The sequence below is a fragment of the Somniosus microcephalus genome, unplaced genomic scaffold, assembly GCF_052327205.1.
Source record: "Somniosus microcephalus isolate GS21.2 unplaced genomic scaffold, FLI_Smic_1.0 unresolved_chr5, whole genome shotgun sequence".
In the NCBI taxonomy this organism is placed as follows: domain Eukaryota; kingdom Metazoa; phylum Chordata; class Chondrichthyes; order Squaliformes; family Somniosidae; genus Somniosus; species Somniosus microcephalus.
The window spans coordinates 36878302-36905263 of record NW_028225183.1 but is presented as its reverse complement, the minus strand read 5'-3'; the positions used below and the strand labels follow the sequence as shown (position 1 = coordinate 36905263).

Here is a 26962-nt window from a genome sequence, read left to right as displayed (position 1 = left end):
AGTCGCTCTCTCTCCCCCCCACAGTCGCTCCCTCTCTCTCTTCCAACAACAACATGCCCTCGAAAAAGCCTCGGCAACGCCGGGCTCCCCCAGCTAGTATAATAATAAAGCCGTGTGCAGTAAAATTCTTACTCGGAAGCCATGTTGTGCTGTTGTGTATATATATGCTGTGTCTCAAGATATCACACTTTTAATATATTTCAGTGGATTTCCCATTGCATTGCACACAGTAAGTCAGAGGTTACGGTGTCTGCCTTACCTTTCTGTTGTCTTTGTGGCATTGATCCATCTATCTCCCCCTTTCTCTTTTCTGCTTGTCCTCCTCTCCTGTTCTGCTTTCCCTCTGTTTATCTCCTTTCCTTTTGGGTAGGTGGTGCGGTGTAGCAGGGAAGGGGGCTGTTCACAACAGAAGGCTACCTTTCCTTTGCAATTTTTGCTTCATCCCTCTCTGCATTCCAACCCTTCCCCTCGCTGTTGCCTTTCTCCCCTACCCTTCCCTTTCTCCAGTATCCTTCCCTTTCTCCTCTATCCTTCCATTTCTCCCTTGCTGGTCCATGTGTCCTGCTTTGTGTCTTCTCTGAGCAGGTTCTTCAATCACTCTGTCTTGACCTCTTTTTATTTTTCTTTAAATTTCCGTCCATTTCCAATCACCCCCCCAGCTTCCTCCATGTCCCCTCTATCCCAGCAACTGTCCTTTCCTCATAACTCCCATATTGTCCTCTCGCCACCCCACATCCTCTCACTCTTTCCCCCCGAAACCCGGTTTCCACCAACATCACCAAAGGAAAATGGCAGCGGGAGCCATTGGAAATGAGGCATCACTTAATCCCTGAGTTGCCTTGGCTTCTCCTTTACTCGGTGGTGTTTTGTACTTTGGGCCTTGGCCTTACTCAGTAAGAGAGCATTTATCGTGCTAATGGTGTCACGTTGAAATTCTACTTGTCCTTTCTCTCCAGGACTGTCCACAGCTGCTCGCTGCTGAGAAGATTCTGGTGCCCGTCGGAGTGGTGAAGCCCATCACCTTGAAATCCAAAAATCTTCCACAGCCACAATCAGGCCAGCGAGGCTATGAGTGCATCCTGAACATCCACGGAACGGAGCAGCGAGTTCCGGCCTTGCGATTCAACAGCTCTAGTGTCCAGTGTCAGAACACATCAGTGAGTAGTGCTCGTGGTAATGCCAATTGTAAGTGCCAGCCGTGACTCAGTGGCAGCATGCTCGCCTCAGAGACCTGAGCACAAATTCTAGGCCGACACTCGCAGTGCGGTACTGAGGGAGGTGCCGTCTTTCGGATGAGATGTTAAACCGAGGCCCCGTCTGCCCTTTCAGGTGGACGTAAAAGATCTGCAAACTTCCCTCACCATCGGTAGTCAACCTTTAATTGATCTAAGGATGTGACCATTGACAATTACTCTTTGTCTCCTTTAAGGGACAGACCAAGTTGAGCATTGCTGTATCCTGGCAGCAGAATAATGCAATGTGTGTTACACGGTGTAATGGCTCCTGTGATTATAAAGCAGTCCTATGCATCATGAGCAATGCCAGGGGAGCTCTCCCTGTTAATTTTTTTTAAAGTGTTTTGAGTTACACTGAAACCTAATGTAAAAGGGATTGTGCACAAATCAGCGAGCCCAGAAACATATCCGCTTCATTTCTTTGTTTTTCCACTGAAAAGCAAAGACAGAAGTACTCTGATTGAGCCGGGAACCAGAGGTCACAGATTTAAGGTGATTGGCAGAAGATTCAAAGGCGACAGGAGGAAAAACTTTTTTTACGCAGCGAGTGGTTAGGATCTGGAATGCACTGCCTGAAAGGGTGGTGGAGGCAGACTTGATCACGGCTTTCAAAAGGGAATTGGATAAGTACCTGAAGGAAATTTTTTTGCAGGGTTATGGGAAAAGGGCGGGGGGTGGGGGGGGTGGGACTAGCTGAAGTGCTCTTGCAGAGAGCCGGGCACGGGCGCTCGACGGGCCGAATGGCCTCCTTCTGTGTTGTAACCATTCTATGATTCTATAAAATGAAAGGACCGTGCACTGTTTTGGAGCCCATTTGCATGCTTCAGAATATTGAAAAGGCTCAAATATCAAACGTAACAAAGCACATTTTAAAAAAAAATTCTGAATGGCCTGCTAATTACTGCAGATCCAGCTGCCTCCGACGTACAGTACACCTAATACAACACCGTGCGGATTTAAGTGCACAACAGAGCTATTCAGGCAAGACACAGATGCAGCATTGTACTACAGCAGTGTATCACTTTACAAAAGAATATTTCTGAAGGTAACTCTTAAAGGTGCCCTGTCTCTGAGCGAGAAGAGCATGCTTTGTCAGAAAGAAACAGAAAAAAATTGCATTTATATAGCACCACGTTGAAACGTCTCAAAAGTGCTTCACACAGTCAGTTACTTTCTTGACGTGCTCTGACTGTTGGCGCATAGGCAGTATTTGGCGGCTGTTCTGCATCAGCAACATCCCATAACCAACGATGAGATGAATGGACAGTTAGCCATTGGTTGAGGGAGGAATGTTGGCCAGGACACCTGGCGAACTCCCCGTTCTTCTTCGAATAGTGTCCACCCGAGCAGGCAAGTGGGGCCTCCGTTTAACATCTTGTCCCGAGGACGGAATCTTTGACAATGCAGCGCTCCCTGGTCTGTCAGCTCAGATTATGTGCTATGCACTGGAACCCACAGCCTTCTCACTCGGAGGCGCGAGTCCTCCCAGCTGGGCCAGGCTGACACCTGACAACAAGGTCACACACGAGCGTTAGGTTTTTCTGTGAGGTTTGACGGAAAGTGCAACAGTGGTAGACAAAGAGTGCTTTTTGAACAAGTCGCCGTCTTCTTCTTCTTAGGCAGTCCCTCGGAACCGAGGATGACTTGCTTCCACATTAAAAATGAGTTCTCAGATGACTGATGAGTCCAATGCAGGACCTACAGTCTCTGTCACAGGTGGGCAGACAATGGTTGAAGGGACGGATGGGTGGGATGCTTGGGTTGACGTGCACTGCTTGCGCTTGGAAACAGGTTTGCAAACATTTTTCAAATGAAGAGAATACCTCTTTAGAACAGTGTTGCCCAATACGTTAGCCGCTAGCCGCATGTGGCCAATTGGGAATTCAGATATATTATTTCTGTCTTAAACTTGATATAGAATAGGAGGGAGAAAAGGAAGAAGAGATTGGGAAGGGGGTAAAGCACATTCAAAGAGAAAGGCCTTTAGGAGGCTTTTGAAGGTGGGAAGGGAGGTCAGAAGACAGAGATGCTAAGAGAGAGAGTTCCAGAGGGTGGGGGCAAGATGGCTGGAGAAGTGGCCACCAATGATAGAGTGAAGTAGGCTGCTTTGGGGGGGCAGAAGAGGGTGCCCACAGGGACACAGCTGGAGGAGATTGCAAAGGTTGGGATGGGTGAGACCATGGAAGGATTTGAAGATGAGGATGAGAATCGTAAAACCGATTTTCTGGGACTCGGGAGTGCCAGTGGAGCTTGGGTGGTGGGGATATGGGCCTCAGTGTGGGTGAGAACGTGGGCAAGGGCATGCTGGATGATTTGTAGCTTATGCAGGGTCGAGGTTGGAAAGTCCAAACTTGAGATGATAAATCTGGGTGTGGCAGCAGAGGAGGAGATGTAGACTTGGAGGCAAATGATGTGAAAGAAATGATGGTTAAACTCTGCGCCAATCTATTTCTCGTGGTTTATAAGAATATAAGAAAGAGGTCGTCTGGCCAACCAATCCCGCGCCTTCCACAGATCATGTGGTCCAACCCACAATTTAATTCTGAGGTAAAATTCTTCTGGAAAATTTCAATCTCTGAAGGAAACAGTGGAAGATTCCAGATTGCCACACGTCATCATACTCCCATCATTCAGGCCTGGTTTGCTGCCCTCCAGACCACATTAAGCCTCCCAGCACAGGGACTGACATGAATCAGTCATTCAAGAAAGAAAGACTTATGAAATAATACTGAGCGACCTGTGGGTGGCGCTGTCCAGGGAGAGTATAAATACTCGGGCGCGGGCCCAGCTTGCGCAGGACATTCTTAACAGGAACTAGTGAAGGACACAACTAGACCTCCATGTTGTAAAACAGTTGATTAAAGCTTTGTTTAACGCTTAGACCAAGTGCCTAGTAGTTTTCTTACGTCGGTGACTATTATGTCCCAAGAAGTATTCGATTATCGCAGTTTGTGCCTATCTCCATAACCACCAATCTCATTCCCAACCAGTTATTTATCCAGCTCCTTTTGTTACTCTCCTCTGAATCTCTCAGTAGGATTGGTGTCTTATAATCATTGCTAGCGATCAATTATAGCCTCGTTTTATTGGCCGGTTTTTGGTGCGACGTTAGCAATTCCAGTCATTCACGGAACCCTTAATCTCCTTTAAACTGCCTCTGTGTGAGGCTCGGGAGGGATGGCTGTGCTTGCCTGGAGCACTTCTTCAGTACTGCATGTGTGTCAGCTGTAGTGCTCGCAAACACATTGATCTCCATTGACTCGGAGAGGGAACTGTTCACAGTGAAAGGCTGTGTCTGGAATCTGTCCATCACCTCACTATACTCTGAGCAAAGGTCACAATGGAAAGTTAAAGTCAAAGTATTCTTTTCCTCCATTCGTGAGGAGTTCTCCTTTTTCTTGCTAAGCCTTTCTGTTGCCATTAGTTTAACTGTGACAGGAAGCAGTAGATGGGGGTGGTGGGGGGGAGGGAGGGGGAGCAGGGGAGCTACTACCCGTGTGGGCAGGCTGTGACAGGCCAGAATCTCAGCACTAGGCCGAGACTGTCATGGCAGCCTCTGTGCCATTATGGCTCAGTGGTGTCAGGTGAGGGCAGTCTGGGTACTCTGCGCCAGCATTATATTCAAGTTACTGCCTCAAGCCTTTGTGTCAAGCTTTCAAATTACGCACCTGCATTTGTTTTCATCAGAGCAAAGGAGGTTGAGGGGTGATTTGATAGAGGTGTACAAGATTATGACGGGTTTGGATAGACTAGACGGGGAAAGGCTGTTCCCAATAGTTGATGGTACAAGGACTAGGGGACACAGATTTAAGGTTTTGGGAAAGAGATACAGGGGGGATGAGAGGAAAAACTTTTTTACGCAGCGAGTGGTGATGACCTGGAACCTGCTGCCGACGGAAGTGGTGGAAGCGGAGACACTCGATGTTTTCAAGGGGAGACTGGATAGGCACTTGAGGGAAATATATTTGCAGGGCTACGGGGATAGAGCGGGGGAATGGGACTGACTGGATTGTTCTACAGAGAGCCGGCACGGACTCGATGGGCCGAATGGCCTCCTTCTGTGCCATTATGACTCTATGACCTAGTTTCTTTCATATAAAAGATGTCTAAGGGGGGAATACAACAGCAGCAACGTGCATTTATATAGCGCCTTTAATGCAGTAAAACATCCCCAGGTGCTTCACAGGACGATTATCAGACAAAATTTGACACTGAACCACATTAAGGATATATTAGGACAGATGACCAAAAACTTGGTCAAAGAGGTAGGTTTAAAGGAGCATCTTCCTGGGTCAAAATCCTGGGACTCCCTCCCTAACAGCACTGTGGGAGTACCTTCACCACACGGACTGCACCGGTTCAAGAAGGCGGCTCACCACCACCTTCTCAAGGGCAACTAGGGATGGGCAATAAATGCTGGCCTTGCCAGCGATGCCCACATCTCATAAACAAATTTAAAAAAATTTTTTTTAAAGGAGGAAAGAGAGGCGGAGAGCTTTAGGGAGGGAATTTCAGAACCTGGGCAGCTGAATGCACAGCCTCCAATGGTGGGGTGGAGGATGCACAAGAGGCCAGAATTGGAGGAGCTCAAAGTTCTCGGAGGGTTGTAGGGCAGCGGGAGGTTATAGAGGTAGGGAGGGAAGAGACCATGGAGGGATTTGAACACAAGGCTGAGAATTTTAAAATTGAGGCATTGCATACAGAGTTAATAAAGTTTATGGGACCAAAGGATAGCTTTTTTCCCCCTTACAGTTTTTGTCATCCGCACCCACAGCAGTGATGGTGCAGATGGTTCCACAGGTGTCAGTTGTCCTCTAAAGACTGCTGGTTTGGGGGGAGTGCTTAAGACGACATTGTCCAGAGCAGAACTGAGCCTTTTGTCCTCCGGTTTTCTCTACTACTCTCCTGAGGGTGCAGACTCTTAACAGAGGTCCAGTTCCACAGGTGCTTGGAAGCTCTTCAGTACCTTCACCCATGTGGGCATTGTTCATGGATGAGCCTCGGGGACGAGTCTTATGCTTATTTGACCACAAGGGGTGGGTGTGGGGTTGGGAGGGACATCAACGCTTGGCCCGGTCCCATCTCACCTGATGACCGTACGTGCACGCTCTCCAGCAGGAGTCATTGGATAGCGATCAGGGGCAGCAGCTGAGCTGACTTTCCACCCCAGCACCCAAGCACATGGATGCCGTCGCCTATTCATACACTAGGCTGGGATCAGCTTCAGGATAGTCCAGGGATTGAAACTGACTGGCCCTGTTCCACGCCAGGCGGCTCCTTTACCCAGTGAACCATAGTGGATGCCCAACTGATGCCATGCTATGCCATAACAACAGAAAATGCTGGAAACACTCAGCAGGCCAGGCAGCATCCGTGGAGAGAGAAACAGAGTTAAAGTTTCAGGTCGATGACCCTTCGTCAGACCTGGAAAAAGTTAGGGATGTAACAGGTTTTAAGCAGGTGCAGAGGTGGGGAAAGGCGGGGTGGATGGGCAAGGGGAGAAAAAATAGAGTCGAGATAGGAAGAAATCAGTTCCGTGGGGCAAGAACAGGCTGAAACGATGGGTCTACCAGGGCAGTTCTGTTTGTGGATCTTGGGAAGGAGGTAGAATCGGGTTGTGTGGAGTTGGGGGACTATGAGGTTGACAGCCATGGACGGAAGATCTCCAGAGGAGATGAGGTCAGTGACAATCTTGGAAACAATGGCTTGATGTTCGGTAGTGGGGTCATGGTCCAGGGGGAGGTGTCAGAGAATTGGCGTTCAGCCTCCGCACAGTAGAGGTCGGTTCGCCAAACAACAACAGCACCACACTTGTCAGCTATGCTATGCCATGCCTGTCCTGGCATGTGCTGGGTGCGGTCAGCACAAAGCCCAGCACGTTCATGTTTCATTTTGAGCATAAACACAATTGGTACCACATCTAACTGGAGACTCAATACATTAGTGCCAGCAGCACTTGGGAGAGGCCTGAAATTCATAGAATCTTCCAGCAAAGGAGGTCATCACTCGGTCCGTGGTGCCTGTGCCGACTCTCCGAAAGAGCTACCAATTAGTCCCACTCCCTCACTCTTTCCTCCAAGGCCTGCAGATTTATCCTTTTCAAGTATTTCTCCAATTCCCTTTTGAAAGTTATTATTGAATCTGCTTCCACCACCCTTTCAGGCAGTGTATTCCAGATCATCATAACTAGCTGAGTAAAAAAAAAATTCTCCTCATCTTTCCCCTGGCTTTTTTGACAATTATCTGTGTCCTCTGGTTACTGGCCCTCTTGTTGGTGAGAACAGTTTCTCCCTATTTACTCTACCAAAACCCCTTATAATTTTGAACACTTGAATTAAATCTCCCCTTAACCTTCTCTACTCTAAGGAGAACAACCCCAGCTTCTCTAAGACTCTCCACATAGCTGAAGTCCTGCATCCCCGGTACTATTCTAGTAAATCTCCTCTGCACCCTCTCCAAGGTCTTGACATTCTTCCTCCTCAAGTGTATTGAATTAACTTAGTGATGAGGAATGAAGGTGGTGTTCTGAGCTGCCTCAGTGGCGGACAGTTTGTGAAACACCGTCCGTTTTAGACACGTCGTTACGTTGCTCGTCTCGTTTCAGTACTCCTACGAGGGGATGGCGATCAACAATCTTCCCGTGGATCTCTCTGTTGTCTGGAACGGGGACTTCAGCATCGACAACCCAGCGCACAACAAAGGTGAGCCGAAAGCAATCTCTCCCAAGCCAGCCAACTCTCTCAGTTTCTCACCCAAGCCTTCGAGAACAAATCCGTCTGAATTCCGTTTGAAATGAGTTGCGATTCGGTCTCGTCTTATTTTTCCTCCTGGTTTCATTCACTTTTTTTTTTCCTTTTCCTCCTCTCACAGTTCACCTGTACAAGTGCGGGGTGATGCGGGAGAGCTGCGGCCTGTGCCTGAAGGCGGACCCTGACTTCGAGTGTGGCTGGTGCAGGGGCGACGGAAGGTGCACCCTCAGGCATGACTGTCCCGCCTCGGGGGAACAGTGGCTGGAGCCATCGGGAACGAATAGGAAATGTACCAACCCCCGTATCACTGAGGTAACTGCATGCGCAAAATTTTGAACGGGCCGCGTAGCCCATTAAAGGGACCGCGCACCCCCCAAAAAATTAGGAGGAACGTTGTCTGCGGGTCTTTAAAACGAAAGCTTGGTGTCACCTAACCGCCACTTCTGTCTTATCTCATCTTCTGTCCTCTTCGCAACCTTGATGCCTTGACCTTTTACTTACGGTGTCGGTCTCAGCTGATTGGGTAGCACTCTCACCTCTGAGTCAGAAGGGTCATGGGTTTAAGCCCCACTCCAGAGAATTGAGCACATAATCTAGGCTAATACTTCAGTGCAGTACTGAGGGAGTGCTGCACGGTCAGAGCTGCCGTCTTTTAGATGAGAAGTTAGGCCGCAGCCCCGCCTGCCATCTCAGATGGACGTTAAAAAGTCCACGGAACTATTCAAAGAAGAGTAGTGCCCTGGACAATATTTATCCTTTGCTCAACACCACTTGAAACAGATTGTCTGGTCATTTATCTCATTGCTCTTTGTGGGTTCTTGCTGTGCGCAAATTAGAACCACATTTCCCTACATTTCAACGGTGACTACACTTCAAAGTTACTTCGTTGGTTGTGAAGCGTTTCCTGAGGTTGTGAAAGGCACTATACAAATGCAAGTTCTTTGTTTACTTTAATTTCTGCATCTGAAAAATTGGAGACTTTCTGTTTACCCTTGTGCTATCCTGATGGGATGGCAATACCCTGACCAACGCTAACTAGAACTCCCGATATTTCTGCCAGCCTTGTAGCTGGCTCTGTGCACAGCCAAGCTAGGTGAAGCTGAAGGACTTGGCTTCTGACCTGGTTTCTGCATCACTGCAGTGTCAGGACACAGAGTAACAGAAGCGGCCGTTTATGCTGAGAATGTATATCCTTAAACCAACTAGAAGTTTAAAAAAAAAAGTTACAAATCTGTGCAATTTTGGTCTGTGAAATATTCTAATGTATTATTCATTGATGTTTCCTGAAAAGCTCTTTTCCCGACCATTAGAGCTGAGGAATCCCCCCATGGTTTATCTATAATGCAACATCAAAATCCCTAATTGGCAGCAATCCAAAGGATTTATCAGACCACTGATCCACTTGGAATAATCTGATACTATTGGCTGTGGTCCATCCCGGGAAGGTAACAGTTTTCTGGGTGCTGTAAGGACGGCTAATTCAACTGTGATTAAATATGGACCAGTTGAGGCGCTGAGGTCGCACTAGCAGAATGACAAAAGAAAGACTTGCATTTATATAGAGTCTTTCATGACCTTGGGATGTCCCAAAACGCTTTACAGCCAATAAAGTACTTTTCTGAAGTGCAGTCACTGTTGTAATGTTGGAAAAGCGGCAGCCAATTTGCGCACAGCAAGATCCCTCAAACAGCCGCGTGATAATGACCAGATAATCTGCTTTGGTGAAGGTTGGTTGAGGGATAAATATTGACCAGGACATCGGGGAGAGCTCCCCTGCTCTTCTTCGAAATAGTGGCCGTGGGATCTTTTACGTCCACCTGAGAGGGGCAGACGGTGGCCTCTGTTTAACGTCTCATCCGAAAGACAGCACCTCCGACAGTGCAGCGCTCCCTCAGTACTCCACTGCAAATAACAGCCTAGATTATGTGTTTAAGTTTCTGGAGTGGGACTTGAACCCACAGAGGTGAGAGTGCTATCAACTGAGCCACGACTGATACCGAGCAGAGGGTTAGAGTACAAATCAAAAGAGGCCTCATTCTTGCTGTGTAAGGCACTGGCTGAATTCCGTAACTATGACACTCATGTACCCATACTGGTCATACCAGTTACTTGCATTTCTATATCTGTCCTCACCTATAGGACGGTGGGATAGAGTAGTTGCCGAGGAGGGGATAATGGAAACAAAGCTAGAGCGGGGCTAAAGAAAACAAACAAAGAGCAAGACAAAGTGGAGGAAGGTGACAAAGCGGAGCGATTTACAGGTGGAGTACCAGTGCGCAGAGGGTACATAGAAACATAGATGATAGGAGCAGGAGTAGGCCATTCGGCCCCTCGAGCTTGTTCCGCCATTTAATGAGATCATGGCTGATCATCCAAATTCAGTACCCTGTCCCTGCTTTCTCCCCATATCCTTTGATCCCTTTAGCCTTAAGAAATATATCTAACTCCTTCTTGAATATATTTAATGAATTGGCCTCAACTGCCTTTTGTGGCAGAGAATTCCACAGGTTCACCACTCTCTGGGTGAAGAAATTCCTCCTCATCTCTGTCCTAAATGGCTTACCTCTTATCTTTAGACTGTGACCCCTGGTTCTGGACTCCCCCGCCATTGGGAACATCCTTCCTGCATCTAGTCTGTCTAGGCCTGTTAGAATGTTATAAGTTTCAATGAGATCCCCTCTCATTCTTCTAAACTCCAGCGAGTATAAGCCCAATCAACCCAATCTCTCCTCATACGTCATTCCTGCCATCCCAGGTATCAGCCTGGTGAATCTTCGCTGCACTCCCTCCATGGCAAGAACATCCTTCCTCAGATAAGAACATCCTTCCTCAGTTAAGGACATCCTTCCTCAGATAAGGTATAGTGGGGCATGTGGGAATGTACAGCTGGAGGAGATCACATGGGGTCGGATGAGGCGAGGAGGAGGAACTAGAAGTCATCTAGTCATAGGAAGGATCTTCATGCCCTTCAGAAGATACAGGTGATTTCAGTTATTGGATCAACCCAATGCTGTGACCAGTGCAGAAAAGCCTAAGCTTGCCTTACCAGGCTCATCAGTCACGAGCAGGTGCAGTGGAGGATTTGAGAAAGTTCTGATGCTACAAGCCCTAATTCAAATGGTTGTTCAGGGTGAGCTCCAGCTCGATGGTCCCATTCACCTATTCATCCGCCAAGCCGCACCCTGTGCTGACTCGCGTCCCATCCAGCTCAGTCACGAATCCTCTGGGGCTGCCCTTCACAAGCCAGTGTAAACAGAACAGCCACTTAGAACGCCACTGATGGAAGATCAGAGTCTCGCTCTGTGCAGGGGGGGGGGGGGTGGTGGGAGGCATTGACAGTGGCCGACTTGTTTCACACAGCACCTGTGTGGTTTTATAATCCCCAAGAGGGAGCGAGAGAGAGACTCATTGGCATGCGTTTGCAGTGAAGTAGAAGGTTTGTAAACTTGACAGTTGAGATGTGCTTTGTACTCGCCCAGCTTAATCCCTGTTTTAAATTGCAGTCATGGACCCGGCCACTTCCTTCCGCATGAGTTAAGAGGAAAACCCCCCCCACCAGGATTAGTGAATAATGTGGAGCTTTCATACTGAGACACACCTGTGGGACGGTGCACTACCGTACGGGCCGACACACAGTGCTGGACTGGAAGAACGGCGGGGGGGGGGCTGGTGGTGGAGAAACCACACCCTTATGTTATTAATATTTTCTGTCGTTTTTTTCTGTGCATTTTCTCCCCCTCTCTTTTCTTCCCCTCTCCCCTTTTCTCTCTCTCTCTTTTCTCTCTCTCTCTTCCCTCTCTCTTTCCTCTTTCTCTCCCCTCTCTCTCTCCCCTCTCTTCCCTCTCTCTCTTTCCTCTTTCTCTCCCCTCTCTCCCCTCTCTCTCTCCCCTCTCTCCCCTCTCTCTCTCCCCTCTCTCTCTTCCCTCTCTCTCTTTCCTCTCTTCCCTCTCTCCCCTCTCCCTCTCTCAATTCAATTCAGTTCAAATCGCTTTATTGGCATGACAAGTTACATCTTATGTTGCCAAAGCATTGAAAAACATTCATGTTTGTTCACAAAAATACAGATCTATCCATACAGTGTATAAACAGATATATCCCTGAGTGTATAAATATACTTTCATATAATTTATATATACTCTTTTCTTATATTTAGTGGTTGTCCCTCTGTTTATGGCAAGCTGTAACATAGTGTGCTGCTAGTGTTACACAATTTCTCTCTTCCCCTAGTAGGTATGGGAGTTTTTGGTCGTCATTCAAGTTTCTGAATTCCGGGCATATTTTTGTGAATTTTGGGTAGAAATTCTCCCTTATGCCCTGATATTTTCTACAAGCTGTGAGGAAGTGCATCTCCGTCTCCACCACTCCCTGACTGCAGTGAGAGCATATCCTGTCCTCTCTTGGTAGCCGGGTCTGCCTGTGTCTACCTTTTTCGACCGCCAGGTTATGTTCACTAAGTCTGTACATTGTCAAAGTTTTTCTCAGTTTGCTATCCTTTACCATGGTCAGGTAATCAGCCATGTTGTATTGTCTGTTTAGGGCCAAGTAGCAATTGAGTTTGCTTTGGGTTTTTGTTGTTTCTGCCCAATATGACAGAGATTTTTCCTTTTGCTTAGCGACGATTGTGTTGGGTCGAATTCTTTGTGTTACGCTGTCACTGTCCTGGGGCTGGTTATTGTTAGTAGTGTTAGTAGTTACTTCACTGAGTCCCAGGACTAGTTGACTGAGGGTATTCTTCTTTATGGTCCTCTCTTGGCATTTCAGGGCTTCGTAATGATAGCATTGGGGGTTGCTCATTTCTAGGTGTTAGTGATTATTAATGGAAATTGGCCTAGTTCTGCCCTGCATGCATTGTTTACGGTTTTCCTTTGAGTCCGGAGGATACTTTTACAGAATTCTGCATGTAGGATCTCAATTGGGTGTTTGTCCCATTTTGCAAATTCTTGTTGTGTTAGCGGTCCCCACACCTCACTGCCATAGAGTGCAATTGGTTCAATTACTGATTTGAACATTTTGAGCCAAATGCTAATTGGGATTTCTATTTGGATTGATTTTTTAATGGCATAGAAAGCCCTTCTTGCTTTCTCTTTCAGTTCATTCACAGCCAGTTTGAAATTTCCCGTAGAACTGATTTTTAAGCCCAAGTATGTGCAGTTAGTGGTTTGTTCAATTTTGGTTGTTCCTAGTGTGAAATTTATTTTGGGTCCCTGATGTCTGGATCTTTGCTGGAACACAAGGACTTTGGTTTTTTGGGGATTTATTGTCAGGGCCCAAGTCTGGCAGTACGACTCCAGCAGATCCAGGTTCTGCTGTAGACCCTCCTTAGTTGGTGACAGCAGAACCAGGTCGTCTGCATAGAGGAGGAATTTAACCTTGGATTCATATAGGGTGAGGCCGGGTGCTGTAGATTGTTCAAGTAGTTTTGCCAATTCATTTATGTAAATATTAAAGAGTGTCGGTGAGATTGGCGAGCCCTGCGTCACCCCCCACCCCTGTGGGAAGTATTTTGTTTGTTTGTCTCCAATTTTAACTGCACATTTGTTGTTTGTATACATTGATTTAATTACATCATATGTTTTTCCCCCTACCCCGCTCTCGATAAGTTTCAGGAATAAACCGTCATGCCAGATGGAGTCGAAAGCCTTCTGGAAATCTATAAAGCATGCGTAGATTTTGCTTTTGTTTTGATGAACGTGTTTGTCAATTAGGGTCTGTAGGGTGAAGATATGATCTGATGTTCTATAGTTTGGCAGGAATCCAATTTGGCTTTTACTCAAGACATTGTGCTCCTCAAGGAAGTTTATAAGTCTTTTGTTTATGATGCTACAGAATACCTTCCCCAGGTTACTGTTTACACAGATGCCTCGATTCCCTTGCCTTGTTAGTCCTCCCAAAATGCACCACCTCATACTTTTCAGGGTTAAATTCCATTTGCCACTGTTCTGCCCATCTGACCAACCCATCTATATCGTCCTGTAGCCTGAGGCTTCCCTCTTCGCTATTTACCACTCCACCAATTTTCGTGTCATCTGCGAACTTACTGATCACACCTCCTACATTCATATCTAAATCATTAATGTGCACTACAAACAGCAAAGGACCCAACACCGATCCCTGCGGTACACCACTGGACACAGGCTTCCAGTCACAAAATCAACCTTCGAGTTAGGACACGGGCAGCCGAGTTTTGGATGACCTCAGGTTTACGTAGGGTGAAATGTGAGAGGCCAGACAGGAGTGTGTTGGAATAGTCAAGTCTAGAGGTAACAAAGGCATGGATGAGGGTTTCAGCAGCGGATGAGCTGAGACAGGGGCGGAGACAGGCGATGTTATGGTGGTGGAAGTAGGCGGTCTTTGTTATGCTGCGGATATGTGGTCGGAAGCTAATTTCAGAATCCAATATGACACCAAGGTTGCGAACAGTGTGGTTCAGCCTCAGACAGATACTAGGGAGAGGGATGGAGTCAGTGGCTAGGGATGGAGCCAGTGGCGGGGACCGAAAACAATGGCTTCGGTCTTCCCAATATTTAGTTGGAGAAAATTATGGCTCATCCAGAACTGTATGCCGGACAAGCAGTCTGACAATTTAGAGACCGTGGAGGGGTCGAGAGAAGAGGTAGTGAGGTAGAGCTGGGTGTCGTCAGCGTACATGTGGAAACTGATGCTGTGTTTTCGGGCGATGTCGCCAAGAGGCAACATGTAGATGAGAAATAGGAGGGGGCCAAGGATAGATCCTTGGGGGACACCAGAGGTAACGATGCGGGAGCAGGAAGAGAACGTCTTAAAGGAGGTGAGAGAGGTAGACAGGTTTGGAAGGAAATTCTATATAGACACACACAAACGGCCAGATTCACTCACACACAGACACACACACACACACACACACACACACACACACACACTCTCTCTCTCACATACGCACTCATTCTCTCTCACACACGCACTCATTCTCCCTCTCTCACACTCACACTCTCTCACACACTCACACTCCCTCAGACACACACACACACTCTCATACTCACACTCACTCTCTCTCAGACACACACACACACACACTCACACTCTCTCAGACACACACTCACACTCTCACTCTCTCTCAGACACACACACTCTCACACTCTCTCTCAGACACACACACACACTCTCACACTCTCTCTCAGACACACACACACACACTCACACTCTCTCTCAGACACACACACACACTCTCACACTCTCTCTCAGACACACACACACACTCACACTCTCTCAGACACATACGCACACACTCTCACACTCTCTGACACACACACACACTCACACTCTCAGACACACACACACTCACACTCTCTCTCTCTCAGACACATACACACACACACTCACACTCTCTCAGACACACTCTCACACTCTCACACACTCACACTCTCTCTCAGACACACACTCACACTCTCTCACACACACACTCTCACACTCTCTCACACACACACTCTCACACTCTCACACACTCACACTCTCTCTCAGACACACACTCACACTCTCTTTCACACACACACTCACACTCTCTCACACTCACACTCTCTCTCACACACACACTCTCACACTCTCTCTCAGACACACACACACTCACACTCATCACTCGCACAGACACACCCCACACTCACACACAGATTTAGACAAGACATGCTAATGAATGTTCTGATTGGTTAACACTTAACTCCGTGAAGTATAATTGCCTGTTTATGATAAATGTACATTTAAGTGAAATTTATGATATGTCAGAGTTCCATCAAGGCAGCAGCCTTCTCTTGTACATTTATATACAATGAAACACTCCTGTCTTTATATATTCACAGATATCACCAATACGAGGGCCCAGGGAAGGTGGGACAAAAGTGACGATCTACGGGGAGAACCTGGGCCTGAGTTTCTGGGAGATCGAAAACTTTGTGCGTGTGGCTGGAGTCGATTGTATCCCACTGCCAGACGGATACATCCCAGCGGAACAGTAAGCCACGTTTAAACATCACTTTCCCGGAGGGCTGGCGGGTTGACTCTTTGGCTAGGCGTTCTGTGTCCTGCCTGCTCCCGGCTGGATAGAATTGAGAGCCCGTCATGTTTGCCACTCTGTAGTTCACGATCCCGACAAAACGAGGGTCAGCAGCAAGGATTCTCCGGGAAAGTGCTGTTCCAGCGGCAGATTAAAACGTAACGTTGTAGTAATGGGCAGGTTGTTGCTGGTAAAACCACCATAGTAGTGAGCGTGCCACCAGCAATAACACTGACATGAATCTCGCCATTCATGTGGAAATGACTTATGAAATGATACTGGGCGGCCTGCTGGTGGCGCTGTCCAGGGAGAGTATAAATACTCGGGCATGGGCCCAGCTTGCTCAGGACATTCTTTAACAGGAACTAGTGAAGGACACAACTAGATCTCCATGTTGAAAAACAGTTGATTAAAGCCTTGTTTAATACTCAGACCAAATGCCTAGTAGTTTTCTTACATCAAACACTACATAGAATTTACAGCACAGAAACAGGTCAGTTGCCGTTTTTTATGCCGGTGTTTATGCTCCACACGAGCCTCCTCCCACCCTACTTCATCTCGCCCTATCAACATATCTCCCTCGTGTGTTTACCTAACTTCTCCTTAAATGCATCTATGCTAATCACCTCAACTACTCTCTGGTGGTAGCGAGTTACACTCTCTGGGTAAAGAAGTTTCTACTGAATTCCCTATTGGATTTATTAGTGACTATCTTATACTTATGGTCCCTAGTTTTGGACAAATTTGCTACGTCTTCCCTATCGAACCCCTTCATAATTTTAAATACCAGATAATGAACGGCTCAGATTTTGTAGGATTTCCAGCCGTTTGTAAGCAGCATCCATGCATCCGATGACAGCCATTGCTCCCCAGCAATGAATGCCACCGGAGGATTGAACACCATCCCTTTGAACCCCCTGTTATTTACTTTGTAGTTACGGTGGGGACTCTCGACCCTGGAGGGATGCTTTGGTGGAGTTGGCCTGTTTGGTCAGCCGTGGCTCGGTGGGCAGCACTCTCCTCTCTGAGTCAGAAGGTTGTGGGTTCAAGTCCCACCCCAGAGACTTGAGCACAAAATCCAGACTGACACTCCAGTGCGGTACTGAGAGAGAGTGCTGCACTGTCAGAGGTGCCATCTTTCGGATGAGACGTTAAACCGAGGCCCCGTCTTTCCTCTTGGGTGGATGCAAAAGATCCCATGGTACCTATTTGAAGAAGAACAAGGGAGTTATCCCCGGTGTCCTGACCAATAATTATCCCTCAACCAACATCACTAAAACAGATTATCTGTGCACAAATTGGCTGCCTCGTTTCCTACATTACAACAGTGACAATACTTCAAAAAGTAATTCATTGGCTGTAAAGCGCTTTGGGATGTTCTGAGGTTGTGAAAGGCGGCTATATAAGTGCAAATCTTTCTTTTCTTTTTCATGCTGTTCCTCAGAGAAGCTAAAGTGAACTAAAGAGCAAGTGTTTTTTTTTTGTTTAGTTTTAAAGGATTGTGCTGTCAGATAAGGACATCCATCCTCTTTATTCCTCGTTCTCTTCCCTCCCAAGCTCCCACTTTCAGTGGTCGAGAGGGCAGGGTAGATGCCTGCTCTGACACGGCCTTCCTCACTACCCTTGGGCTACTACTGGGGGGTGTGTGCGAAAATCCCCTGATGGACACTTCTCATCCCCTTTTTCTTTTGTCCTTGTGGGGGAATGTGCAGCTGCCATTTGGCACCAGGCAAAACATTGGAAACTAAGGTACCAACTCCGAGAACATTGCCACCTAGCGAACAGGCTGAGTAATTACCAATATGTTCATGAACAATTTCTCCTTTGACTCCACTCACGTCCTCCAAATTAAAGCTGTTGCTATGGGAACCCGCATGGGCCCTAACTATGCCTGCCTTTTTGTGGGATATGTGGAACATTCTTTGTTCCAGTCCTACTCAGGTCCCCTCCCTCACCTCTTTTTCCGGTACATCGATGACTGTATCGGTGCCGTTTCCTGCTCTCGCCCTGAACTAGAAAATTTCATTCACTTTGCTTCCAATTTCCACCCTTCCCTCACCTTCACATGGTCCATCTCTGATTCTTCCCTTCCCTTCCTCGACTTCTCTATCTCCATCTCTGGGGATAGGCTATTGACAAACATTCACTTTAAGCCCACTGACTCCCACAGCTACCTGGACTACACTTCCTCCCACCCCGCTTCCTGTAAGGACTCTATTCCATTCTCCCAGTTTCTCCATCTCCGTCGCATCTGCTTGGACGATTCCACCTTCCATACCAGTGCTTTCGATATGTCTTCCTTTTTCCTCGACTGAGGATTCCCCTCTACCGTGGTTGACATGGCCCTTGACTGTGTCATTTCTATTTCCTGCACTTCTGCTCTCACCCCTTCCCCTCCCTCCCGGAACCACGATATGGCTCCCTTTGTCCTCACCTTTCACCCCACCAGCCTTCACATTCAGCAAATCAACTTCCGCCATTTTCCTCACCTCCAGCGTGATCCCACCACCAAACACATCTTCCCCTCCCCTCCCCTCCCCTCCCCTTTCAGCATTACGAAGGGACCGCTCCCTCCGCAGCACCCTGGTCCACTCCTCAATCGCCTCCAACAGCCCCTCCCCTCCCCATGGTACCTTCCCATGCAAGCGCAGGAGATGCAACATCCTTTTATCTCCTCCCTTCCCACTGTCCAGGGCCCCAAACACTCCTTCCAGGTGAAACAGCGATTTACTTGTACTTCTTGCAATTTAATATACTGTATTCGCTGCTCACGATGCGGTCTCCCCTACATTGGGGAGACCAAACGCAGATTGGGTGACCGCTTTGCGGAACACCTCCGTTCAGTCCGTAAGGGGGACCCCGAGCTTCCGGTCGCCTGTCACTTTAATTCACCGCTCCACTCCCACTCTGATCTCTCTGTCCTCACCGTCCTCGGTCTCTTACATTGTTCCAACGAAGCTCAAGGTAAGCTCGAGGAGCAGCACCTCATCTTTCGATTAGGCACTTTACAGCCTTCTGGACTCAACATAGAGTTCAACAATTTCAGATCATAACCTCGGCCCCTATTTTTTTTTTCACATGGCAGCTGTTGATGATTTTTCCATTCCCATTTACACCTCATCTAGACTCATCTTTTGTTTCTTAACTTGTCCCATTACCATCTCCTTTTGCCTTGCACCATTATCCCTTTTGTCATTTAATCTCTCCTGCCTTCCACCCTATCACAGACCTTCCCTTTTGTTCTTTCCTCCCCTCCCCCCTTTCCTGCCCCTGCACTTGCTTAAAATCTGTTCCATCTCTAACTTTTTCCAGTTCTGACGAAGGGTCATCGACCTGAAACGTTGACTCGGTTTCTCTCTCCACAGATGCTGCCCGACCTGCTGAGTATTTCCAGCATTTCCTGTTTTTATTTTTGTTCATACAGGTATATAAGAACATAAGACGTAGGAGCCAGGAGTAGATCATTTGGCCCCTCGAGCCTGCTCCGCCATTCAATAAGATCATGACTGATCTGATCTTGGCCTCAACTCCACTTCCCTGCCCACTCCCCATAACCCTCGACTCCCTTATCGTTCAAAAATCTGTCTATCTCCACCTTAAATATATTCACTGACCCAGCCTCCACAGCTCTCTGGGGAAGTGAACTCCACAGATTCACGACCCTCTGAGAGAAGAAATTCCTCCTCATTTCCAATTTAAAAGAGTTCCCCCTTATTCTGAAACTATGCCCCCTAGTTCTAGATTCCCCCACGAGGGGAAACATCCTCCCTGCATCTACCCTGTCAAGTCCCCTCAGAATCTTATGTTTCAGTAAGATCCCCTCTCATTCTTCTAAACTCCAATGAGTATAGGCCCAACCTGCTCAACCTTTTTTCATAAGACAACCCCTTCATCTCCGGAATCAACCTCGTGAACCTTCTCTGAGCTGCCTCCAGTGCAAGTATATCCTTCCTTAAATAAGGAGACAAAACTGGACGCAGTACTCCAGGTGTGGTCTCACCAATGCCCTGTACAGTTGTAGCAGGACTTCCCTACTTTTATATTCCATTCCCTTTGCAATAAAGGCCAACATTCCATTTGCCTTCCTAATTACTTGCTGTACCTGCATGCTAACTTTTTGTGATTCATGTACAAGGACCCTCAGATCCCTCTGTACCTCAGCATTTTGTAATCTCTCCCCATTTAAATAATAATTTGCTTTTTTATTATTCCTACCAAAATGGATAACCTCGCATTTTCCCACATTAAACTCCAGCCAGTGTAGAGCTGGGAAAGCAGTGAGTGAGCCAACATATAAAAAAAACCGAGGCAGTAAATAAGGCGTTACCGTTTTTGAAATACAAACCAAAACCTGATCTGCCTTAATGATTGAAAGAACCAAGGACATAAAAGAAATGGAGCAGAGGAATGAACCCACTTTCCTGCTGCATCACTTCAGGATCTAACATGGTGGCGCTCCACTGTACAGCACCCCCTGTGCCACTTTAGGATAAATACATCTTTAAGAGAAAATCTTAAAGGCTGATGTTTCTGCCGGGATATCAAAAGACCAATTTGCAATTAATTATCACAAAAGCTAAAATACTGCGGTTGCTGGAAATCTGAAATATAAACTGAAAATGCTGGAAATACTCAGCAGGTCAGGCAGCCTCTGTGGAGAGAGAAACAGAGTTAACGTTTCAGGTCGATGACCTTGCAGGAAATGAGTATTTCCAGCATTTTCTGTTTTTATTTGCGATTAGTTGTTGCCACACCGATTCAGGATCTAATATGGTGGCAATCCACTGTACACCGTTATCACTATTGTGGGCTTTGAGTATGGTGATGCGTATTGATGTATTGGGACATGCCAGTGATGGAATGGGCAGCCTTAATTCGGCCTCTGTTTCCTCAAAGGATCATGTGCAAGATGGGGGTGGCCCGGCACAATCAATACGCTGGCTTCGTGGAGATCTGTGTGGAGGAATGCAAGCAGGAGTTCATGGCAAAGTCAACACAGCTCTACAGCTTTGTGGTGAGTGAGCTTTGGGACTGAAGAGGAGTGTCGTCCGGCTGTGCTTCTGCACTGAATGCATTATATAGTCTAACAGGTCATAGACACACACACTCGGCACTAAACCCTTTCGCCCACAGGACTGCGTGCTGGGCTGCTCCGCCTTCTCATCGTCTAACTCCGTTCCAATTCCCAGCAGCAGGGAGACAGCGATAGAAGACGATGAACCAGTATGCTTCTTTACACCTCTTGAGTGTCAACCATGGCTCAGTGGGTCGCACTCTTGCTTCTGATTCAGAAGGTTGTGGGTTCAAGTCCCACTCCAGGAACTTGAGCACGAAATGCAGGCTGGAAGTCCAGTGCAGTGCTGAGGGAGTGCTGCACTGTCAGAGGTGGCGTCTTTCCGATGATACGATAAATCGAGGCCCCGTCTGCTCTCTCAGGTGGACAAAAAAGATCCCGTGGCGCTATTTCGAAGAAGAGCAAGGAAGTTCTCCCGGGTGCCCTGGCCAATATTTATCCATCAATCAACATCACTAAAAAAAAAATAATCTGGTCATTATCACATTGCTGTTTCTGGGAGCTTGCTGTGCACAAAGTGGCTGCCGCGTTTCCCACATTACAACAGTGACTGCACTTCAAAAAGTACTTAATTGACTGTAAAGCGCTTTGGGACGTCCTGAGGTGTGAAAGAGGCTATATCAATGCAAGTCTTTTTTTTTCTTGATATCTCTCCCAGCAGGGTTTGCGTGTGACCTTAGTATTCGTGAGGTGTCACCAGAGATCTCTTTTGTTTTAGGGTGTGTTACGCTCTAGTTTTGCCTCTATTTACTGCCCTTGCTGGTCTCGCCACGCTACGTGTGGCCAAGAGGGCAGGTGGGCCACTGACCCGGTTGCTAGGAGACAGGTGAGAGTGGCTTGCCTTCTTCTCCTGTGGGGAACCGCGTGGAATCCACTTGGCAGCTCTCCGCAGGTGAACTGTTGTGGACGCCAGTGCCTAACACGGTGTTACTCTCCGTGGGTTAATGATTGCATTAAAATGGAACGCAGAGGAATCTTCCGGATGCACATTAACCAATGTGCTAAAGAACACATGGCGGAGCTGATCTTATGACCTTGTATTAATTCATCATTTAGTCATTAACAAAGGGGATTGTTAAACCTGAAAAATCTAATCCTTCAATTTATCAGCTCTAATGGGACAAATTTGCAGCTATAATAATTCTATTACAGAGCGCAGATAAGTAACACCCCACCATACAAAAGGATGCATGAAGTTGTGCCTTGGAAATTGGATTTCACCAGAGTAGTTCTGTTGGCCATTGCTTATGAATATCAAAGAGAAATTTTCCTCAGTTGAAATGTGTGCAAATTTAATTGCTAAAAATATTGCTAAAAAAAAATCCAATTGGAAGTAAAATGCCAGAATTTAGACTGCAAATAATTTGAACATAAGAACAGGAACGAGCAAGGGCCTACCGAGCTCACTGCGATTGAAGCCTGTTGTCATTCCACCGGTTTCTTCCTCTCACTTACCCGCCCATTGCTTTTAGGTATCGAAGCAGTTATTCATCTTACAAGTATCTCAGCTCCTGAGTAATTGTCTGCACACGTTTGGTTGATTGTATCTTATCTCGATGTGATTTTGATTTGAATTCATTTCAGCTCCCAACTCTGACGGACCTGACACCCAACAAAGGCCCAGTGTCCGGGGGCACGACGGTCCACCGTCAGGGGCAGAAACCTGGACGCCGGAAGCAACGTTTCCATTATGTTTGGACAACAGCCTTGCGTGTTTGACAGGTACGGGCTGCCTGAGAAATGCAACAGTCGGTCAGTCAGCCCTAAATTTGTTGGAGTGTTAAGTTAGAGTGGTAGTTGTTTTGGTAATATTGATGCAGGCAAGTTTTGCTAAAGTTTTGGCCAAATTGGTTAACAGTGTGAGCTGGCTGTAGGTCTGGAGAGCATTATTGTTTTTGCCTCAGTGATTGTGCGTGTGAGTGAGTGTGAGCAAGAGTGAGTGAGGGCATGCGTGTGAGAGTTTGTGCGCGTGTGAGAGTTTGCGTGCGTGACAGTGTGCGAGAGTGTGTCTGAATGAGTGTGTGTATATACAGTATTGTATAATTGAAGATATGTGGCCCCTTGTGCGACATGCGCTCTCGATCTGTAAATGGCTCAGTCGTGACTAATTGATCTTGAGGCGGGAAATTATGGGAGAGAACGCGGGGGTTGGTAAGCTGTGTTGCAAAGGGCAGCGAGCGGAACTTTTGCTGTAGTTTTAAACAGCTCAATTTAAGGACTCTCATCCTTGTTTTCAACTCTCTCCATGATTTTGCCCCTCCCTATCTCTGTAACCTCCTCCATCCCTACAACTCTCCAAGATCTCTGTGCTCCTCCAACTCTGACCTCTTGAGCATCCCCCATTTTAAAGACTCCACCATTGGCGGCCGTGCTTTCAGCTGCCAGGGCCCTAAACTCTGGAATTTCCTCCCTAAACCTCTCCGCCTCACTACCCCTCTCTCCTCCTTTAAAATGCTCCTTGAAACCTACCTCTTTGACCAAGTCATCTGTCCTAATACCTCCTTACGTTGCTTGGTGGCAAATTTTGTTTGATAATCGCTCCTGTGAAGCGCCTTGGGACATTTTACTACATTAAAGGCGCTATATAAATACAAGTTGTTGTAGTTTGATTATTTCTCTCTTTCTCTGCCTGTCAGGAGGTTTGCTGGGGGAATTGTTTGTAATTCCACCACTGCACCACAAAGGCCCGGGTAACATCAGCGTGGTGGTGGGAGTAGACAAGGCGAGGATCGAGAAGGAACTGCAATTCAACTACATGGAGGATCCCACCATCGTTAAGATTGAACCAGAATGGAGTATAGTCAGGTAAACAGAGCCCGCCAGCGTGGCGGTTTCCACAGCGCGTGTCTACTGAGAAAAACCCCTGCAACAGCTGGAGACCTGAAATGGAAACAGAAAATGCACAATTATTACACAGCTGGACGCTCAGCATCTGTAAAGAGAAATGGCGGGTTAATGTTTTGGGTAAAATCCTTTGTCAGAATGGTAGACTGAAAGATAAGCCGGTATTTTAATAAATAGTTCTCAGTCTGTGTCTCTTTCTCCCCTTTGTTCATCGCCCTCCCCCCCGCACTCCCCTCCCCCGCTCTCCCCTCCCCCGCTCTCCCCCTCCCCCGCGCTCCCCTCCCCCGCTCTCCCCTCCCCCGCTCTCCCCTCCCCCGCGCTCCCCTCCCCCGCGCTCCCCTCCCCCGCTCTCCCCTCCCCCGTCTCCCCTCCCCCGCACTCCCCCTCCCCCGCTCTCCCCTCCCCGCTCTCCCCTCCCCCGCTCTCCCCCTCCCCCGCTCTCCCCACCCCCCGCTCTCCCCACCCCCCGCTCTCCCCACCCCCGCTCTCCCCTCCCCCCGCTCTCCCCTCCCCCGTTCTCCCACCCCCGCTCTCCCCACCCCCGCTCTCCCCTCCCCGCTCTCCCCTCCCCCGCTCTCCACTCCCCCGCGCTCCCCTCCCCCGCGCTCCCCCTCCCCCGCGCTCCCCTCCCCCGCTCTCCCCTCCCCGCGCTCCCCTCCCCCGCTCTCCCTCCCCCGCACTCCCCTCCCCCGCACTCCCCTCCCCCGCTCTCCCCTCCCCCGCTCTCCCTCCCCCGCACTCCCCTCCCCCGCTCTCCCCTCCCCCGCTCTTCCCTCCCCCGCTCTCCTCCCCTCCCCCGCTCTCCCCTCCCCCCGCTCTCCCCTCCCCCCGCTCTCCCCACCCCCCCCGCTCTCCCCACCCCCCGCTCTCCCCCACCCCCCCGCTCTCCCCACCCCCCCGCTCTCCCCCCCGCTCTCCCCACCCCCCGCTCCCTCCCCCTCTATCTCTCTCACTCTCTCTCTGCATGCCTGTCTACCTGTGGCTAACTCGCTCCCCATCTTCCTTTCTCTCCGCTCTCCTCCACACTGTATTTTGCTCTTTTTTTCTCTCTCTTTACACCTCTCTCTCTTTCTCTCCCCTGTCTCTCACCCTTTCTATCTCTTTCTATTATTGCCTCTCCCTTTTCTTTTTCCCTCCTTTTCCTCAATCTCACTTTCTGCCCTCTACTCTTTCTCCCCCCATCTCTCTCTGTCTGGATTTTTGCCTTCTGACATCTTGGCATGTATTTCTTAATTAGTTGCACACTACCTGTCCGTTACCTTCTCAAACTGAAGTCCCATCCTAATTATGTTTAAATGCCAGTGTAATCTCACTGACAGATGCTTCTTCAGGCTTCTAACGCCCACCTTCCAATAGTTCCTCTGTGTTAGTTACTTTCTCTGGAGGTGATGGGCTGTCAATGTGAAAGCCTTTGCTTGCACCATGACCTGCAGCTCCAGGATTAGCGATGTTCCAACGAATGGATGACAGCTACAGTGGCTTCAATTTGCCCAATAGGTTTTTGCAACTTGAGACCTAATGCAGCAACTGTCAAAAGAAAGCTCACTGCTGTCGATGGGTCTGTGTGGTCTACCTCCATTTCTGAGAGATTTGACGTTACTTTGGGAAGCCACCTGCTATTATGTTAGAAGATCTTCCTCCTTTACTAGGCCGATGATGTACTGTACCATAGAAACATAGAACATAGAAGATAGGAGCAGGAGTAGGCCATTCAGCCCTCGAGCCTGTTCCGCCATTTAATGAGATCATGGCTGATCATCCAAATTCAGTACCCTGTCCCTGCTTTCTCCCCATATCCTGATCCCTTTAGCTTTAAGAAATATATCTAACTCCTTCTTGAATATATTTAATGAATTGGCCTCAACTGCCTTGTGTGGTAGAGAATTCCACAGGTTCACCTCTCTCTGGGTGAAGAAATTCCTCCTCATCTCAGTCCTAAATGGCTTACCCCTTATCCTTAGACTGTGACCCCTGGTTCTGGACTCCCCCGCCATCAGGAACATCCTTCCTGCATCTAGTCTGTCTAGTCCTGTTAGAATTTTATAAGTTTCAATGAGATCCCCTCTCATTCTTCTAAACTCTAGCAAATACAAGCCCAATCGACCCAATCTCTCTTCATACGTCATTCCTGCCATCCCAGGTATCAGTCTGGTGAATCTTCGCTGCACTCCCTCCATGGCAAGAACGTCCTTCCTCAGATAAGGCGACCAAACTGCACACAATACTCAAGGTGTGGTCTCACCAAGGCCCTGTACAACTGCAGCAAGACATCCTTGCTCCTGTACTCAAACCCTCTCGCTACAAAGGCCAACATACCATTTGCCTTCTTAACCGCCTGCTGCACCTGCATGCTTACCTTCAGCGACTGGTGCACAAGGACACCCAGGTCTCATTGCACTTCCCCCTTTCCCAATGTTCAGATAATAATCTGCCTCCTGTTTTTGCCACCGAAGAGGATAACCTCGCATTTATCCACATTATACTGCATCTGCCATGCATCTGCCCAATCACCCAACCTGTCCAAATCATACTGGAGTTTCTCTGCTTCCTCCTCACAGCACACACGCCCACCCAACTTTGTGTCATCTGCAAACTTGGAGATATTACATCTAGTCCCCTCGTCAAGATCATTAATATATATTGTGAATAACTTGGCTTATGAAGTTTTGAAGAGGTCCTGTTTCTGGGACTCAATGGGTACTGAGCAGGATAGATCAGCAAGGTCCCACATCCAGTGCCTGGCCTGTGCTGTGTTAACTGATCTCAGCTAGCGTGGCCTTAATGTCCTCAGGCTAGGAAGGGGAGAAAGGAACCTGGGACCCTGCTCTGGATCAGTGACCCTGATGGAAAGCAAAGCTCATGTGTGGATGGGAGCTTGTTCAACGATGCCTCCCTCCCATTGTCCCGTGTCATAAATAAAGAATGGCCACTTTCAATTGCTTCAAACATGATCTGTATAAAGAAATGTGGGTGTTCTGCTTGATCTCCCTCCTTAGTCCACCAAGATCCATAGTTCTTTAACCCTTCAAAAAAATTT

At 48.0% G+C, this 26962-nt stretch overlaps 1 protein-coding gene across 1 annotated transcript; it reads left to right on the top strand.

Moving 5' to 3' along the window:
- Positions 1-441: 441 nt before the first annotated feature.
- Positions 442-23881, top strand: LOC147087900 (plexin-A4-like). The gene is made up of 7 exons (XM_085977845.1): positions 442-1157; positions 7840-7936; positions 8106-8296; positions 15814-15965; positions 20904-21021; positions 22666-22803; positions 23718-23881. The coding sequence occupies exons 2-6, from the start codon at positions 7855-7857 to the stop codon at positions 22798-22800; spliced, it is 678 nt and encodes a 225-aa protein (XP_085833971.1). The 5' UTR covers positions 442-1157; positions 7840-7854; the 3' UTR covers positions 22801-22803; positions 23718-23881.
- The last annotated feature ends 3081 nt before the right edge of the window (positions 23882-26962 follow it).

Bases quoted from the DNA above. Each gene is read 5' to 3' on its own strand.
- LOC147087900 (XM_085977845.1), top strand. From the start codon at position 7,855: ATGGCGATCAACAATCTTCCCGTGGATCTCTCTGTTGTCTGGAACGGG. The intron at 7,937-8,105 runs GTGAGCCGAAAG...CTCCTCTCACAG, and splicing joins CAACCCAGCGCACAACAAAG to TTCACCTGTACAAGTGCGGG. The intron at 8,297-15,813 runs GTAACTGCATGC...ATATATTCACAG, and splicing joins CCAACCCCCGTATCACTGAG to ATATCACCAATACGAGGGCC.